This window comes from Polypterus senegalus, chromosome 17 (genome assembly GCF_016835505.1).
Source record: "Polypterus senegalus isolate Bchr_013 chromosome 17, ASM1683550v1, whole genome shotgun sequence".
Lineage (NCBI taxonomy): Eukaryota > Metazoa > Chordata > Cladistia > Polypteriformes > Polypteridae > Polypterus > Polypterus senegalus.
The window spans coordinates 29,614,903-29,631,006 of NC_053170.1; the positions used below are offsets into that span (position 1 = coordinate 29,614,903).

Below are 16,104 nucleotides of genomic sequence, written 5' to 3' on the forward strand. Positions count from 1 at the left end.
TCTCCAGAGCCAGTGTTCTAAAGGCATAGCTATTTGAAACGCCCAAACGTTAACCTTGTTGTTTCTGTGTACTTGCTAGTCAAGGGGTACTGGAGCCTAAACCTACAGGTGTGCATACTAACAGTGTTGCCAGTTTCTTTTAAAAAATGATCACTAGGAATTGTAACAGTAATTAATTGCATTAATTTAGAGCTTTTCTAACCTACTCAAAGCACATTGCATAGACAGTGTGGAGCCTCTTCAACCACCACCACAGGGTAGCATCCCCCTGAATAATGTGATGGGAGCTGTTCTTGCAGCAGTACAGTCACCACACATTAGCTATTAGGTGGTGAAGGAGTGAGAGACCATGTAGTTAACCAATAAAGGACAAGGTATGATTAGGGGGCCAGAATGACGAGGCCATGGTGGGCAATTTAGCCAGGACATCGGGTAACACCAAAGTCTTTTTTGAAAGATGCCCAGGGAAATTTAATGACCACTGAAATTCAGGACCTTGGATTTTACACCTTATCAATAGTTGGCAAAACAATATAATGCATTGATTAGCACTTTTAATGAGAAGCTGAAAATAAAATGTGATTATGTCTAAGTTATGCTAATCACTCAGTTGTAAGTTATGTCTCTTGCCCACTTCCATACAAGCTTCAGTATACTACTTGTCATGTGTCTTGGACATGTTTCCATCATACAGCTTTGTCCATTAATCCATTTTTCTGAAGTTGTTTTTCCGCTATATGGTCGCAAAGAGTTTCAGCCTATACTGTACTAGCAGCATTGGGCCCAAGGCAAGAAACTAATCCTGTACAAGACACAAGTCCATCACAAAGCACAACCACAATTACCAGTATGAGGATGGTTTATAGCTGTCAGTTTTTTTAATCATACTTTCCAGACTCCCCTCAATAATTGTCACCTACAGTATGTGCTATTCATCCATCAGTTTCTAACTGACTAATCCTATTTAGACTCATAGGGACTGGAGCCTATGCTGGAAGCATCCAGATGCAAGTTGTGAACTTTCTTGAATGTGGTGCCAGTCCCTCACAGAGTACATTTATGCAGTACCTGTCCATACCTTCCTTCTAGCACTATTTTATCTTGTGTATATCCTACAAAATAGCTGTTTTCTTAAGGGGAAGGATTCTACTTATGCATCCAACCATCTTCCAAACCTGTCTAGCCTAACTGTAGGGTTGTGGGATTCACCATCAGGTGAACCTTGAATAGGGAACCTAATTCAAATGAGTACACTGAATTGAAAGCAGTTCTTCACTTAGGTAGCAAGACCCCCTAGTGGCTAAGTTACCCAAATTGTAGAGCACAAGTTGACAAGTTTTGTCCTTAGTATTCAGTCACCCAAAGAGATTTGACATGTTTGTGCATATACTGCAAAAAATACTGGAACAGCTAAGGCTCAGTTCACCCATAAAACATATTGGTATAATGTTCAGTATTGAAAACTGCTATATAAGGAGAATTTTACTGGAATTCCACCAATTTTTAAAATAAATTTCATTCACTTTTTAATTATTATTTTTAGTAGTAGTATTGGTGTTGCTGTAATAATGGGATACAGTAGTTTGGAGAGACTGAAACATTATGAGATATGATAAGGTTAAGATCTTAGATGTTAAAAACTGAGGGACTAAGAAACCAACAGGGTAAAAGCTTTTAGATTATAAGCTGCAGCATACAAGGTTATACAAATGTATATTTCAAGATCTGATGTGATCAAGATACAAAATCATGAGCTCACTAGTTCTAATATAGTCAAACACCATCATGGTAGCACTTGCAGAGTTTGTCAACATAAGGGGACCCACACCTCTCATGACTAAATTGACAGGTTACAAGGATTTAATGAGATCTGGATACAGCATAGAATATCTGATTTTAGAATCAGGGTTTGCAGTACATAAGTCAGCCTAATGTTTAGTTGTCTAAGACAGATTAATGGACTCTTGTATTCTGGCAACAGCAATTGTACATTGAACATTGTAAGATAAACACAAGAACAAAGAAAGAGGCTTGGAGATCCACCCTGCATACTTGGAAAAGGTTGAGGTTTTTACATACATGAGCTCCAAACAGAACTGAGGTTGGTTACAAAATGGATGCTATAAATATGTGACAGACAGGAAATGATGTCAGAGATGGGTCTAGTTTTGGAACTGGATGTGACATAATGATGAGGTGGGATCTGGTGCCATAGAAGAGGAAGTAGTAGGTGGAGACTCTGGGGACCAGAAGAGAGCTTAGGATGTTGGTTCTTCTGTAGGTCTGCAGGGGAGATGGAGAAAGAGTTAGAAGACAGCACCAAACTCTGGTCTGGGGTAGAAATACAAGTATCTGAGCCTTAAACTGCCCAAGTGTACTGTACATGTGTGACAACATATTAAGGTGTTTCTGACTGCTAATGTAAATAAACAAAATGGACATGTAACTGTTATTTCAGAAAAAGCTTTCACACCATGGTGCTCACCTAAAATGGGCTTGAATTCAGTAGATAAGATAACTTGTTTGGTGTGCAACAGCAGAGCAAAGCATAGTGACAAAGGGAGTCCATTCAATCCATTCAGCTCATTTGGTGTACTATCATGCCATCCACTCTTAAATCACATATGGCTTTAGGATTTTGACCCATCTAGTAGTTAGCTTTTCTGTCTCACTTCTAATGGAGACTGGGTTCAAGCCCCAGCTTGATCACTGCATGTGTGTAGGTTGCAAGTATTCCTTGTGCCTCTATAGCGTATTTTCTATTTAGTTTAAACTTAGAATTATAAGGAAAAATAATTATGGGTTCATTGTAGGTGTGGGTGTGTTTTTGTACCCTGAATAAATGGGCACTTAATTAAATTTTTTCCTTTTCAGTGTGTGATGCGGCTAGAATATGTTCTGGTCCTGTACTAGACTGATTTGGGGGGCCAGTTACCCTTGAAAATAGATGGGTAGATGGATATGGAACTTGGGAACAAGTGACAGGAGACAATACAGTCTACAACACTACCTGATTAGGGAAGCTAAAGTGTTCTTCCATGTTAATATAATAACTTTAAGTAAATAATGGATCTATCTATCTATCTATCTATCTATCTATCTATCTATCTATCTATCTATCTATCTATCTATCTATCTATCTATCGCATTTAGCTGGTTCTTAGGTGTTTTAACTACGGCTCCTTGTAATCCTATTTTCAGTTGTCCTTATTCCAGTGTTTATCTTTGCTCATTTCTTGACTTATTTTATTTCTTGTCATCATACTAAAGATGGATGGCTTCTAAACTGACATCCAAATGCACTACCTCACCTTTTGTTCACTTCTAGTATGATGTGTTGTTCAGTATTGAAAACTGATATATATATATATATATATATATATATATATATATATATATATATATATATATATATGCATATATATATATATATATATACATATGCATATATATATATATATGCATATATATGCTATACTGCCTTGAAAGGTGCCATATAAAATAAACAGCAATTGAACTATTGGATATTATGTCAATTTGTCTGTTTGTGCAGGCGTGTTGTTTGATTTAAAGTGTACTATCACATTGATTACTTGGTAAAGTTTTCTGAGATTACACTTGCTATGAAAGGTTGTGTTTATTGTAAAGTGTATTGCTTTGGAGTTTGAAATCCATCCTGTATGTGTTTCTGTTTCACACCTGTTGCTACCAGGATATGCTCCACACCCCTATGACCCTGAACTGGATTAGGCTGGTTTCAGAATGTTGAGTATGATGACTTTGCCTGCTTGCACTTGTATCACATTAGTACAGATTATTTTATAAAACAACGTTTGTTATGAAAACTACTATATAAAGTAAAGTTTGACTGGTTTTTGACTCATGTTGATGCACAGTGTACAATAAGTCATTACCTTATATATCTTGTGATGGCAACTCTAAATTGGCAGCATATATGTTGGTTATGAATGTAACTATGCCATTCAATATAATGGCATGCCATTCTTGGTTGACTCCTGCCTGGTGCCCAATACTGCAGATTTGAAAATGGCTAGACAGACCTTGTGATGGCACTCAGTATTAAAGGTGATTTATCAAAATGTATTCGTCATTTTGGATTTTGTTACTTTCCTTTGCTTGTTGCTGCTCACATGTAGAAGATTGTTTGTATGTAATTGTGATTATACTTGTTTTAATGCACACATTAAAAATAGATCAATCGATGTTCAGTATCTTAGTGGTTTAGTTATATATGTAAAGTACTTTAATATATACTGTATATGGTGCATTGTTCAGTGCAATTTGCGATCATCAAGATCATTTAGTAGACAATTTGGCACACAGGGTGAATAGTGTGAAATAAACAAGAATAAAGTATCCTTTTGAATACACCTGTCAACTCTTATGTACATGCGGAGGCCTGTTACGCAAGTAATTTATTTTAAAGTACAACATATTTAGCCACCATTATGATTATAGTCATAGTGAAAGACAATAAATATTGATTGATATATAGATAAATTTAAATTTTACTTTCTTACTTTGTCTTGTCTTTCTTGATTTATATCATACTGTAGCATAAAATATTTAATAAAGTGCCTGTGAAATTCACTATATAAAATACAAATTGATTGATGCACAAAATTCCTTAGGTTTCCAAATTATGACATAAATGTGTAATTTTATGTTCATAAAATTGACAAAGACAAATAGAGATATACTTTAAACCTCCAAAACTGCAGATTAATTAGGAATTTGTAACAAGCAGAACATGAACCACAAAAAAACTGAAATGGCACTTATGGTTAAAAGACAGTGAGAGCATACAGAGCACCTTGTGATAGCATGCCTTACAGAATAAATTCTGCCTGATACATCCTTTTGGAATTTTTTTTTGCTTTATCTACACATATACATACTGTACATGAAAAGCATTTCTTTGCTTTATATTGTCCTTTAAAATAAAGAACATATGTAAGCACCTCATAAGAGGCATGCTGACACAGTAGCTTGTGTTGCTACCACATGGGGTTCATATCCATGCCTAATCACAGTCCGTGTGAAGCTGGTGTGTTTCACCTGTGTCTGTGTGGTATTCCCTTCCATATCCCAAAAGACACGTGTGTGTCAAGTAACTTGGAAACTTGAAGAATGACCTAATTTTTACTCAAAACAAACACCAACATAACTGTTTTCATGCTGTAACAATAAAATGTGGAAAACTCTAACATGGTGAACAATATCACTTTAACTGTTATAATTCTGATTTTGAGATATGGTAGTCATTTCAGATAAAGATTAAAGAACTTTTGAGGTAAAGTAGAAATACTCCGTGATCATCGACTAGTGGATACAGATGCGTTGTGTGTTAATTTGTACATATAGATAAGAACGAAAGTGAGCTTTGTCTACATGACAATAATGACCTTGTGATTCTTAGTTTGTCGTGTATGAGTGTATGAATGAGGTGGCCACATGACGGCCTGCTGGCCAGTCCTGGGCTGGTTGCTGTCTTGCACTAAATTCTGCTGGGATTAACTCCAACTGCCCTGTGATATTCAATTGTATTAAACAGGTTGATACTCACAATAAAAGGCACTATATACAATAAAGACAAATTGATGCATTCAAGTAAATTTTAACGTCTTTATCATATTAATTACTTTATCAATTGTCTTGATGCCTGCCATGAATAGCATTGAAACAAATAGACAGACAAATGCAGGCTCTTTCTTCATCTGATTTCATGCATGTACAGTTTATTGATTGTTTGATTCCTGTTGTAATATAACTTTAGCTGTTATCTAAAGTTACTTATGAAGGTACCCACTGTGAAGATGAGAACACATACATTCATGTCTCATCTCTACCATGTTGCCCATGTTTCTGTACCCAAACATAAAATGTTTTCTCATGTGATGGAGCTTACTATACTGTACAGAGTGGCACTTAAAATTCAAGAGGGGCTTAAAGTGTGGAATGACGGCTTGAGTTATGGGCGCTGGAGATGTGCTGTCTGCTGCACTTTGTAAATGTGCTATGGGGCACAAGCTGCAGTCTCCAGCCTGCTCCACTGCCTGCCTGCTGTCTCGCTGTAGCCCTGCAGCATGGCCTTCTGCTAAAACTGAGATTGTGAAATTGTGCAATAGCCCAATGTCAAACTCTAACTGCTGGATGGCCTCCTGTGCAGATCCTGTTTTTTTTTTCTAAAGCCAAGTATTAGTTTGTTCTGTATTACTTGCATTAATAAGTATTCTTATTGTGGTGCAGGACGGCTAAACACCAACAGTAAGAATGAAGTTGGCCAAACTTTCAGCAGTGATGAGAAAATTCATCAGGGTTAAGCTGACCACAGTAGGGAGTCACCACTGAAAAGACAAAGAGCATTCATGTGACACTTCTCTTGACAAAAGCCCATTATTAAGTGGGGCTGGTTTTGATTATCTTTTGCGTGGAGATGTGTTTATGATTTATATAATCTGAAACTAAATCATTACGATGAAACACAATATTTTGTTAATATCTTCTTGAAATTGTGGTGATCCAGATGCTGAAGACTTTTTTTTTTTTTTTCTTTTCTGTCTTCTACTTCAGCTGTCAAGTGTTTGTTTTCGTACACTGCTGTGCTCCTTTCAATGGGCCAAATGTCCAAGGCCGCAGTCTTCTTGCCTCGGGGTCTCGTGTGGCAGCTGGGTGGTATCTGTCACAGCATACATATCAAATTAATCATAGTGTAAGGCAGACATGCGCACTCATCCTCTGATTATTTTCCTGGGAAAATCTGATTCCACCACAGCTTGCTCTGACTTACTGTTCTATATTTAGAACAGGAAGAAGGGCATGGAACTAGAGAAGAAGAAGAGGCTACACCGTTACAGAGAAAGGTAGACGCTGCAAAAAGTCATTATGTATTTGAAAAGTGACCTGGTCCTGGTAAAAAAAAATCACTTTGGTCTTGGACATTTATTATTTCATTGTTTATTGATTTAGTCCTGTCATAAAATAGTACCTTCAAAGATTTACAACCATTAGCTAAGTCATGGTCAATGTTTCTGTTGCAAGTGGTCAATCTAATTTGAAAACCTGACTTTCAAAAGTCTGTGCTGCCATCAAATTTTGAATGAAGCATTTTATTACTCTTTGGGCTTACTCTCTTTGATCTACCTCATCACCCAATCACCTGGCAGCTTTACTTAAATGGACACGAAAAACTCCAATCAGAAAGCCAGCACACTACTAGATGGTGGCTTTGCTGCTGCATGTTTTATGCTTTTAGTTGAACTACACTGCCAGCACGTATGAATTCATCTAATTTACCCGGAGATTTGGGACACTCAGTTTAAACTAGTGAGGCCTGTGTAGTGGACTATAGAAACCTCAGAGGAACAGTGAACTGCTCATTTTATAAGGCTTTCATTCTCAAGGGTCACAGTGGGGATAAGACTGAATCCATCCCTGGTGAAATAACCATTAAATATTAATTTCTCAGTTTACATCTAAAATTTAGCGAATATATCTGTATTATGAAGACACTAAAATAATCCACTGTACATGATTTTTAAAAGTTGATTATCTATCTATCTATCTATCTATCTATCTATCTATCTATCTATCTATCTATCTATCTATCTATCTATCTATCTATCGTCACAAACTTGACTCAGAGTCAATGTTCCCTCTAAGGAGTAGCATATAGTGAGCAAAAAACATTGTTTATGAGTGACATTTTGTTTAAGCCAAAATTTTATGAGCACCAATTTTCGCAATAAGTACGAGCGACGCGTCGGAATGAGCGATCGTGTGGGAAATATGAGCGACGCTCTGAATTCGTGTGAGCGATCGCTCACGCTCTCATCTTAGAGGGAACCTTGCTCAGAGTCATAGAAAGTTTTGGGGCAGTCACCCGTATATTTGATTTCCTGGCTGCGTAGTGTATGCAGCACTGATGTGCACAAAACTGAGTCCAAAACAGAACTGAAGGAATAAGGAAAAGTTGGAGGCTTTTAAAGTGGAAGCCAGGAAGTGAGGTCAAAGGGGTTGGGTTGGGAAGTTCTTCAGCCATAGCTTGAGCCCAGACATGACATCACGGGGGCCGGAGCCGGCAAGGTCTCCTTCCATAGGCTCAGTTCCGGAAGTTATGTCAAGAGGGCCAGGTGGGATCTCCCCTGAATTGTCTGTAGGAAAGGGAGAAAAAGAGTCCGTGCAATCTGCCACATCCCGGTCTGATTCGGAATTGCCCTTACTCAAGCCCTTTAGCTGCCTCCCATGCGCACATCTATCTATCTATCTATCTATCTTATCTATCTATCTATCTATCTATCTATCTATCTATCTATCTATCTATCTATCTATCTATCTATCTATCATTCATATTGTGCCTTTAATACCTTTCTTTCTACCCTTTTACTATACAAAGTGTTTCATTATTCATTTATTTGTTTTATATAGTGCCTTTAATGTTTTATATCTGTATGCTAGATTGAGACAACCATGGGAATATATACCCATTGCACAGAATTGTCATGCCTGTTTACTTCAATCCAGGTACGTTGGGGTTAGAGCTTATGTTGGCAGCATAAAGCACATACCAACCCAGGGTGGCTGCCAATCTGATTAATCCCATCCATCCCATTTCTATCTTGCTTGTTCAGGTTATGGTCAGGGAGAGCCAGTGTTAATAGGGGCAGCTTAGGAGTTATCTCTGGAGGAAGCGCCAGTATATTACTGTGCATGGCCATGTGCAGACTTACACATTGTGTCAGTGTAGTGAAGGGGTCCTCAACCCTTGTCCATGGGACCCTCTGTGGCTGCAGGTTTCTGTTCCAAGCCGTTTAGCAATCAGTGAGTCACTTAGTCTCTCATTTAATTAGCTGGTCCTTTTTCATTCTTATCCTGTTCTGTGTTCAGAAAAACACAGCAGTATGCAACATATATTAATGCTTGGTATACAATAAGCATTTCCCAAACTTGGTTTTGTAATTTCTTCATTGACCCACAAATAGAAACTTGGAGATAACAGCTTGCTTATTTAGGTAAGAAGTAGATTAGAACAGAATCCTGCTGTCACAGGGGCATCTCCAGGACTGAGTATAGGAAGCACCAACATAGAAGATCCAGTCTACTTAACCTGCTCTTGTTTAGGAGTTGAAATGAAAACACGCACAAATCATGAGGGGAATGCACCAATTCCACACAGCCATTGATCTGGCAGGGAATAAAACCGAAGAGCCATGAGACAGCACCACTTACCATTGTGCCATCAGGCTTCCCACTGATTAAATACACATTTGAAGTTTTGTTAATTTGTATTTGTTTCTGTGTGCTGTTTCTGAATAGTGTATAAGTGGGTATGTGGATGCTTGCCTGTTGTCTTCATTTAAAGTTTAAAGTAGAGTATTTTTTGATGTGTGTGATCACCAGATAGCACTTGTTTTATAAGATGGTTTTCACAATGAGTACTACATATGAGCTCCTAACAAAGCCATCAAAAGCACAAGGAGAGCTTGAACATTCAAGGCTGCAATGCCATTTCCCATCTCCTGTTTACTGTTATCGCATCTAGCGTTACCTGTGTGTTAGAAGCAAGATATGCAACCAATAAGTTTGAATATAAACATAAAACGGTAAAGGATGCCATAAAAGGCACTACATACACTAAACAGAATTGATCCTTAATGGCTAAGTACAAAAAAACTGGCAGAGAATAGAGAACAAAGGAAAAATGGGACAAATCATAAAGCCGTATGAAAACAATAAAAGCAACAACTTGGGGTGAGAACAGACGTGGAAAGAAATGGTGAGAAAGTCTCGCTGTGCAAACCTGCATTCGTGTGAACGGTATGGTGACAGAATTGTCCTGGAAATGTGCTTTATGATAGCAGCTTCATTGGCACTCCTGTACATTGTGGTCTTATGCATCTTGGGATGGGGGGTGGTTTGTAAAAGGTACTATTTAAAATAAAACATCATTGCAAGCATGAGGAGGAGACTGGATGCTTACCAAAGCTGTTTTATGAATGTCTTGAAAAACTATGGTTTGTTCATTCTGGGATTTCACTCTTGACATGTACATTGTAGCTGTCATCCATCCATCAATTTTAATAACCTGCTAATTCTTCTGAAACCCATTTAACAGATTAATAACAAATTAACAAAATAGTTTTGTTGTTGGTGGAATCATTGTAAATGGTATAAATGTGTCTTTCTAGGCAGCATAGTGGCTCAGTGTTGAGCACTGCAGCCCTGTAAATCCAGAGACTTTAGTTCTGTTCCTGTGTGTAGCCATTTTCAATGTTGAGCTTGTCTTGTATTTTCTCCCTATGTTCCTGTGGGTATTTCTCCACCTATTCACCTTGGCAATGCTTAATTGACCACCACGTAGGTGTATCTGTCACTGGGCACAGCGATAAGCTAGTAGCTGGTTCTTGCCTTGAACCCACTACTGAGGTAGGCTTTGGCTCCATTTGCCTATGATTTGAAAGAAGCAGGTATGGAAATGGATGGATAAAAATACATCTTTATGGTTAACTGGGAACAACAGAATGCGATTTAGAAGTAGAAAAAAAAAAACAACAGTCACTCAGTGCATTATTTTTACTAGAAGATCTGTTGCAGTTACACTTGCAAAGATGACAATGGAAATGCCAGACAGCGGTGATAAAACGTTGGTGAAAACAGACCTCTCTGTTCTGTTAATTAACGACAATTAAATCTCTGTCCATCCATTTTTTATACCCACACTAAAGCAATGTTGATAGTCACAGAAACTTGGCATCTTTGCCACCTGAAGAGTTGTTCCATGGGCTAAAGTTTAAATCGGGCAGTCCCTACTATAGCCCGTCTCCAATTAACCCATCAGGGTGCCAAGTTCTGTCCACTGCATTTTTCAGATATGCACTGTCATATTTCAAAATGTGATGAGAAATACTTCCTCACAGTACCAGGGATCAGGATTCAAATGCCACCTAGGTCACTGTCTGAGTGGAGTTTGCGTTGTCTCCCTATGTTAACATGCATATTCCTTGGGTGCTCTGGTGCCCTCCCACTTACCCAAGATGGGCTCGTAGGGTTAATGAGCAATTCCTGAAGCTCAGTGATGAAACTAGCAAACTCAAAAAGTGGATCAATTTTCCAGTATGCTCATATTTTACAGTTTTTAGGTTTCTGTTATGTGGAACACTACCTCATTATTTAATCCAGGCTAAAGCTTATATCTTCTCTATAGTGCACTCTGCAACAAATACATTTACCAAGCGAATACTGACAATATAGAACCCTATTATATAAAATGTAGGACTGTACACCATGAAGATTTTCACTCGGTCTCCACCATGCCAGTGTTCCAACATAGAAGACACTTGGGACTTGCCGGTTAGTACACACCATCACCCCATACATTTAAAAATGTGACTTTCTCCTGATACTCCAGTGTACATCATCACCCCATAATTGTGCATGTTAAATGCCAACGGCCATTGAGTATTTGAGCATGAGCACACAGTTCTGGTATTAAAACAGGTAAAGTTACCAAAATGTTGATGCGCACTGGAGTACCAGGAAGAAGTCACATTTTTAAATGTTATATAATGACCAGCTGGAGCCTGTCCCATCACCTTTCATACTGAGTGCCATAACAAGATGCCACTACCCATCTATTTTCAGATCTGCATAAACCACTTCTGGGTCATGGAAGGCTACAGTTTTTTCTTGGTCACATGGGGTGCATGGCAGGAACCATTGTTGAAGAAAGCACACATCTACACTCACTCATAGGGGACAAGCTTGGCGTCAGAAGTTGCCACTATCTAACAGGAATGCTCTGAGAAAACCCATGCAGATTTAGGAAGAACAGGCCAACTCCATGCCGTGATTTGAACCAAGCTCTAATCACTGTGCCACCATGCTGCCCTGTAATAGCGCTGTCACAAATCATTGAACATTGCAGCTCAGAAACAAGACAAAAAGTATGTTGGGGACACAGCATATCAGCAGAGGAAGACAGCCCATTCAGCAGAGTAGAGGACATGGCCAAGACAAAAGGGACAATGCCAGCTCTCCAGCTTACCTGGGGTGTCCTGTAGAATTTCAGGGACAGCTGAGCAACATTGCTCTAGACTTCTCCCACTCAGGAGGATTTTATTATTTCAACCTGGGATAGTGATTGTCTTTTATATACACTATATATACTGTCATATATATCATATCTATATATATATCAATTCCTTCCTCACTGAAACCACTTTCCTCTACCCGTTTCTGCTGCATTATGCCAAGGAGGTGCCTGTGTGGTGCCCAATTAGGCCATGAGCAGAAGATAACAGCTTGTCTATACCTAATCATCATGCTCCGCCATGCAATAAATCTCTGAATAAACAAACGCTCCATATCTGTGTCACGATGAAGACGTGGCCGACGTGCATATTTGTGGTGCATATTCAGTCTGGCTTTTTGTTTTTAAGTTTTGCCTTGCATTTCAATGTTCTCTTGTTCAGAAGAAGAATTTTGTCTGCTCCCTGCCATCGATCCATCAATTTTGGTAACTCAATTTTTACCTATTTTGATACTAGAATTGCGTGTATGTGCTCATTATGGAAATACTCAATGCCAGTTGGTATTTAAAATGCACAAATATGGGGTAATGGCATGTACTGGAGTACCAGGAGAAAACCCACATACAGTAAACATGGGAAGAATGCCCAAAATCTGGACTTATAATTGAACACAGGTCCAATGAGATATTTGCCACATTTCAGGCCAGATTCCTGGTAATTTATGTCAAACAATAAATAAACACATTGGAAAGGGCTATGTAACCCATTATGATTTTATGTGTTTATATAACGATTTTTGATGATTGATTTTCTGAAAGGCACTATATAAAATTAAACTTGATTGATTGAGCCTAGATCTAGGCCCTGACTTTTAAAATTTTGTTCCATGTGCTGTATGCCCATGTGACTTTTGGCAGTTATCGTGCATCAATTTATTTATGATCATTATTGCTTTTTGTATTATTAATGCTTTTGTGTTAACATAAACTAATAAAGCTGTTGTTACCAGCTGTCAGTAAACATTAATATACCATCTATCAATTGCTGGGCCCATGTAACTGCGTTCAAGGTCATTGTGATCAGAGACCCCTAGGGCCTCACTAGGTGCAATCAAGGTAACAGTCCTGGATGGGGTGCCACTGCAGACATTTATGTAATGACAACTACCATGGATAAAGCTAAGGAAGCTCAAGGAAGCCACAACCTTGAAGTAGATTATGTGCATTTGAGAATATCATGCTAAATTGATCCAGTATGGCTGAGCATGTATGTATTTGTGCGACGGTACCCTGGTATGGACTGGCCCTCCATCCAGTGTTGCCACATTTTTTGCTGGTTCTTACCTTTCAGCTCTTTCAAACATTAATTGAATTAAGCAGGTTTGAGGTGGTATCCAGATGAGATATTTGTACAACTTAGATAATGTCTAACCAAAAGCTTGTTGGATTAAATGGGGCCCTCTCATTTGCTACCTTCTTATGTTAATGGCCCTGTGTCTGTAGGTGTGCCCTGTGATGGACTAATGTCCATTCCAAAGTAGGTTCTTACGTCACACCCATTGCCCACTACCCTGAAGCAGACAAGAAAGTTAAAAAATTAATAGATGGCTGGATGTTTCTGTGATGGTATTCACTATGAAAGAAACTACAGTATATTAAATGAAGGCACACTTTTCATTATTTCATTTTTTCACACTCACGCATGCTATTTCCTTTTTTTTTTTTTTTTTTATGACAGATGTCAACTGCCTGACTCACCAGGGAAGCAGATTGGAGAACGGGAGTTGTCAGACCAACGTGCCCACTTCCCCTTGCCAGGGTGCCCACACCTTTTTTCAGGGCAACAGAGTGCACGCAGAGGAGGCTATGCCAGGCATCCGGAAGGCCCAACGCAGGGAACAGAGTGCCAACAGCAAGCACAGCCGATCAAGGTGACATGTATTAGGGCTTAAGAAAGGCAAATTTCTGCTAGGCCAGCCACAAACCTTATTTTATATGGTGCCTTTCATAATGTTTGCCAAGAGCAAGCTCAGTTTTTGCGTATTTGATAGTTAGAGCTGAAAAGAATGGTTCAGTGAGCTTAACAGATGATCAGCCTGCCTCATCAGAAATAAATAAAACCGGGCACATGCAGAAAAGAAAGTGATGCCCGAGAGTCTCGTCACGCTGTTTATCTGACATGTTCTACCTGCCTGGCGCATCTCTTATCAGCCCCCTTCCCCCCACTCCATCTTTACATATGCAGGGCGCCTTCACTACGAGCAATGAAGCCTTCATTTTATGGGCTGGAGAGCTGGAGCTTAAGATAAGATTGGAGAATTTATCGTTGCCGTTCCACAGGGCTCATCAAGCCGGACTGCACTCTGCAACCCTCATGTTTATCTCCAATATCCGCACATCTGCTCAGTAGTCTTTCTGAAATGTCCCTGGATTTCAAAATTACAGCTCTAAATGCATAGCCGTGTTTCTTATGCCTTCTTTCATTATGCCCTTCTGTTTCTGAATTGATGCCAGTTGGCCATCAGGACTGAATGGGAATCCAGAAGTGGAGTAGTTTGAAACTCCAGATGCCCACTTCGGGGAACAACCCATAAAAAGTGATGCCCACTGGTAAACCAAACGTGGGGCGCTGACTATAACTGAGGCAACAGTAGCTCATTATGGCACTGGCCCCCCACATTCTTTTGGCTGGATGCTTCTGTCACCAGTGTTGGCCCTTCACTTATCTTGTGCTCCCATTTTACCTTTTCTGCCAGGATGAGCTGTGCAAAGTGCACTCTAATGCTGCATGCCTTCAGTGATGCAATACGACATCTGCCATTTGGAGACAACTCTCAAATAAAGCACTTCTAGGTCCTAGTTCTAGGTGCAGCTCACAGTATTGCCACCAGTATTGGCTGCCCGGTATTGTGAATTGAATGCAAAAACGTGATACTCAGTCAATTGGCGACTCAAAATTTATCCAGTGCAAGTATACAGCTGCCATGGTTTCCTGTTCACATCCTGTGGGTTTATAACTTGAATTGTTGATTTGTTCAGTAAATGAGTGTGATAGCTCAGGAGACACCATTAGGCACCCACGGCAGTGCTAAGGGATGTACAGACCTTTGTTTTACGTACCCAATTTCTTCAGGAATTCCATTTCAGTGCCTGACAGAATCCCAACTTTAACTGCCCAGTCCATTCACATCAGCAAGTCTGAGCTGGCATGATGCTAGCCAGTTTTATTCATACTGTAGTTAAGCTGGAACAAAATAGCAAAGTGCACTCGAAGAAAGAAATAGGTGCGGAGGTGGACATAGCATAAAGCCCCATACTCTGCCATCAGACATCAGACTCACAATATGTCTGCCTCACCAAATGCAAATCCTACAAATACACAGGTGGTGCCTACTCCCTTCAGCCTTTGTCTTTCCTTTAGTTGCTTGGTAGTCTTGAATCCTATGGGAGTTTTGTATCAGACCACCATGCTGTATACCTATTTATTCTACCTAGAAGTTGGACTAAGATGGAAATGCCAAAGCAAGGTGGCATAGTAGATAGTGTTGACACTTTACCACATTCACTTTCCTGCTAGGACATATTGGTGAGGAGTTTGCATTTTCTTACAGTGTCCACTTCACACACTTCTAGGTGAATTGACTGTGTGTGGACGAATGTAACTTCTTGTCCTAAGTTACTTGTTGAACACTTAATCATGAGACTGTCTGCTTCAGACTTACTTTTTGGTCCTTAAACAAACACTTAACCTTCCGTTACTTATGTATGTATAGAAGAGGTATAAGAAAAGACACTAAAACTAAAGCAGGGCTACTGGTGGGTTTTGTTAGTATTTGGTAAACTTTGGTATTTGGCACTGAGGGTTCTCATGGAGCGCAAACGTGAAAATCAGCACAGTTTCTTTGCACAACCATTTTCGAAAATTGTTCGACTCCTGAGACTTCGCTGGATCCCCTCAAGGGTGCTGGATATCATGGCCGGCCTATACACTGGTACTGTGAGTGCTGTGCAGAGTGGAGGCAGAAACTCTGCGTTTTTCCCAGTTGATTCTGGGG

General features: G+C 39.4%; 1 protein-coding gene across 6 annotated transcripts in view; it reads left to right on the plus strand.

Annotated features, from left to right (window-relative positions):
* ahdc1 (AT hook, DNA binding motif, containing 1) overlaps positions 1 to 16,104 on the plus strand; it is a 321,455-nt gene that overhangs the window by 235,216 nt on the left and 70,135 nt on the right. For 3 of the 6 annotated variants that reach the window (XR_005631116.1, XR_005631115.1, XM_039740342.1), the window contains exon 3: positions 13,788 to 13,980. The exons of the other annotated variants lie outside the window; for them this stretch is intronic. Coding sequence is in view for 1 of the 3 variants with exons in the window: in XM_039740342.1 (XP_039596276.1) it covers positions 13,916 to 13,980 (65 nt within the window). In the remaining 2 variants the exon portion in view is untranslated. The remainder of the gene's footprint in view (positions 1 to 13,787; positions 13,981 to 16,104) is intronic. 6 annotated transcript variants of the gene reach the window in all.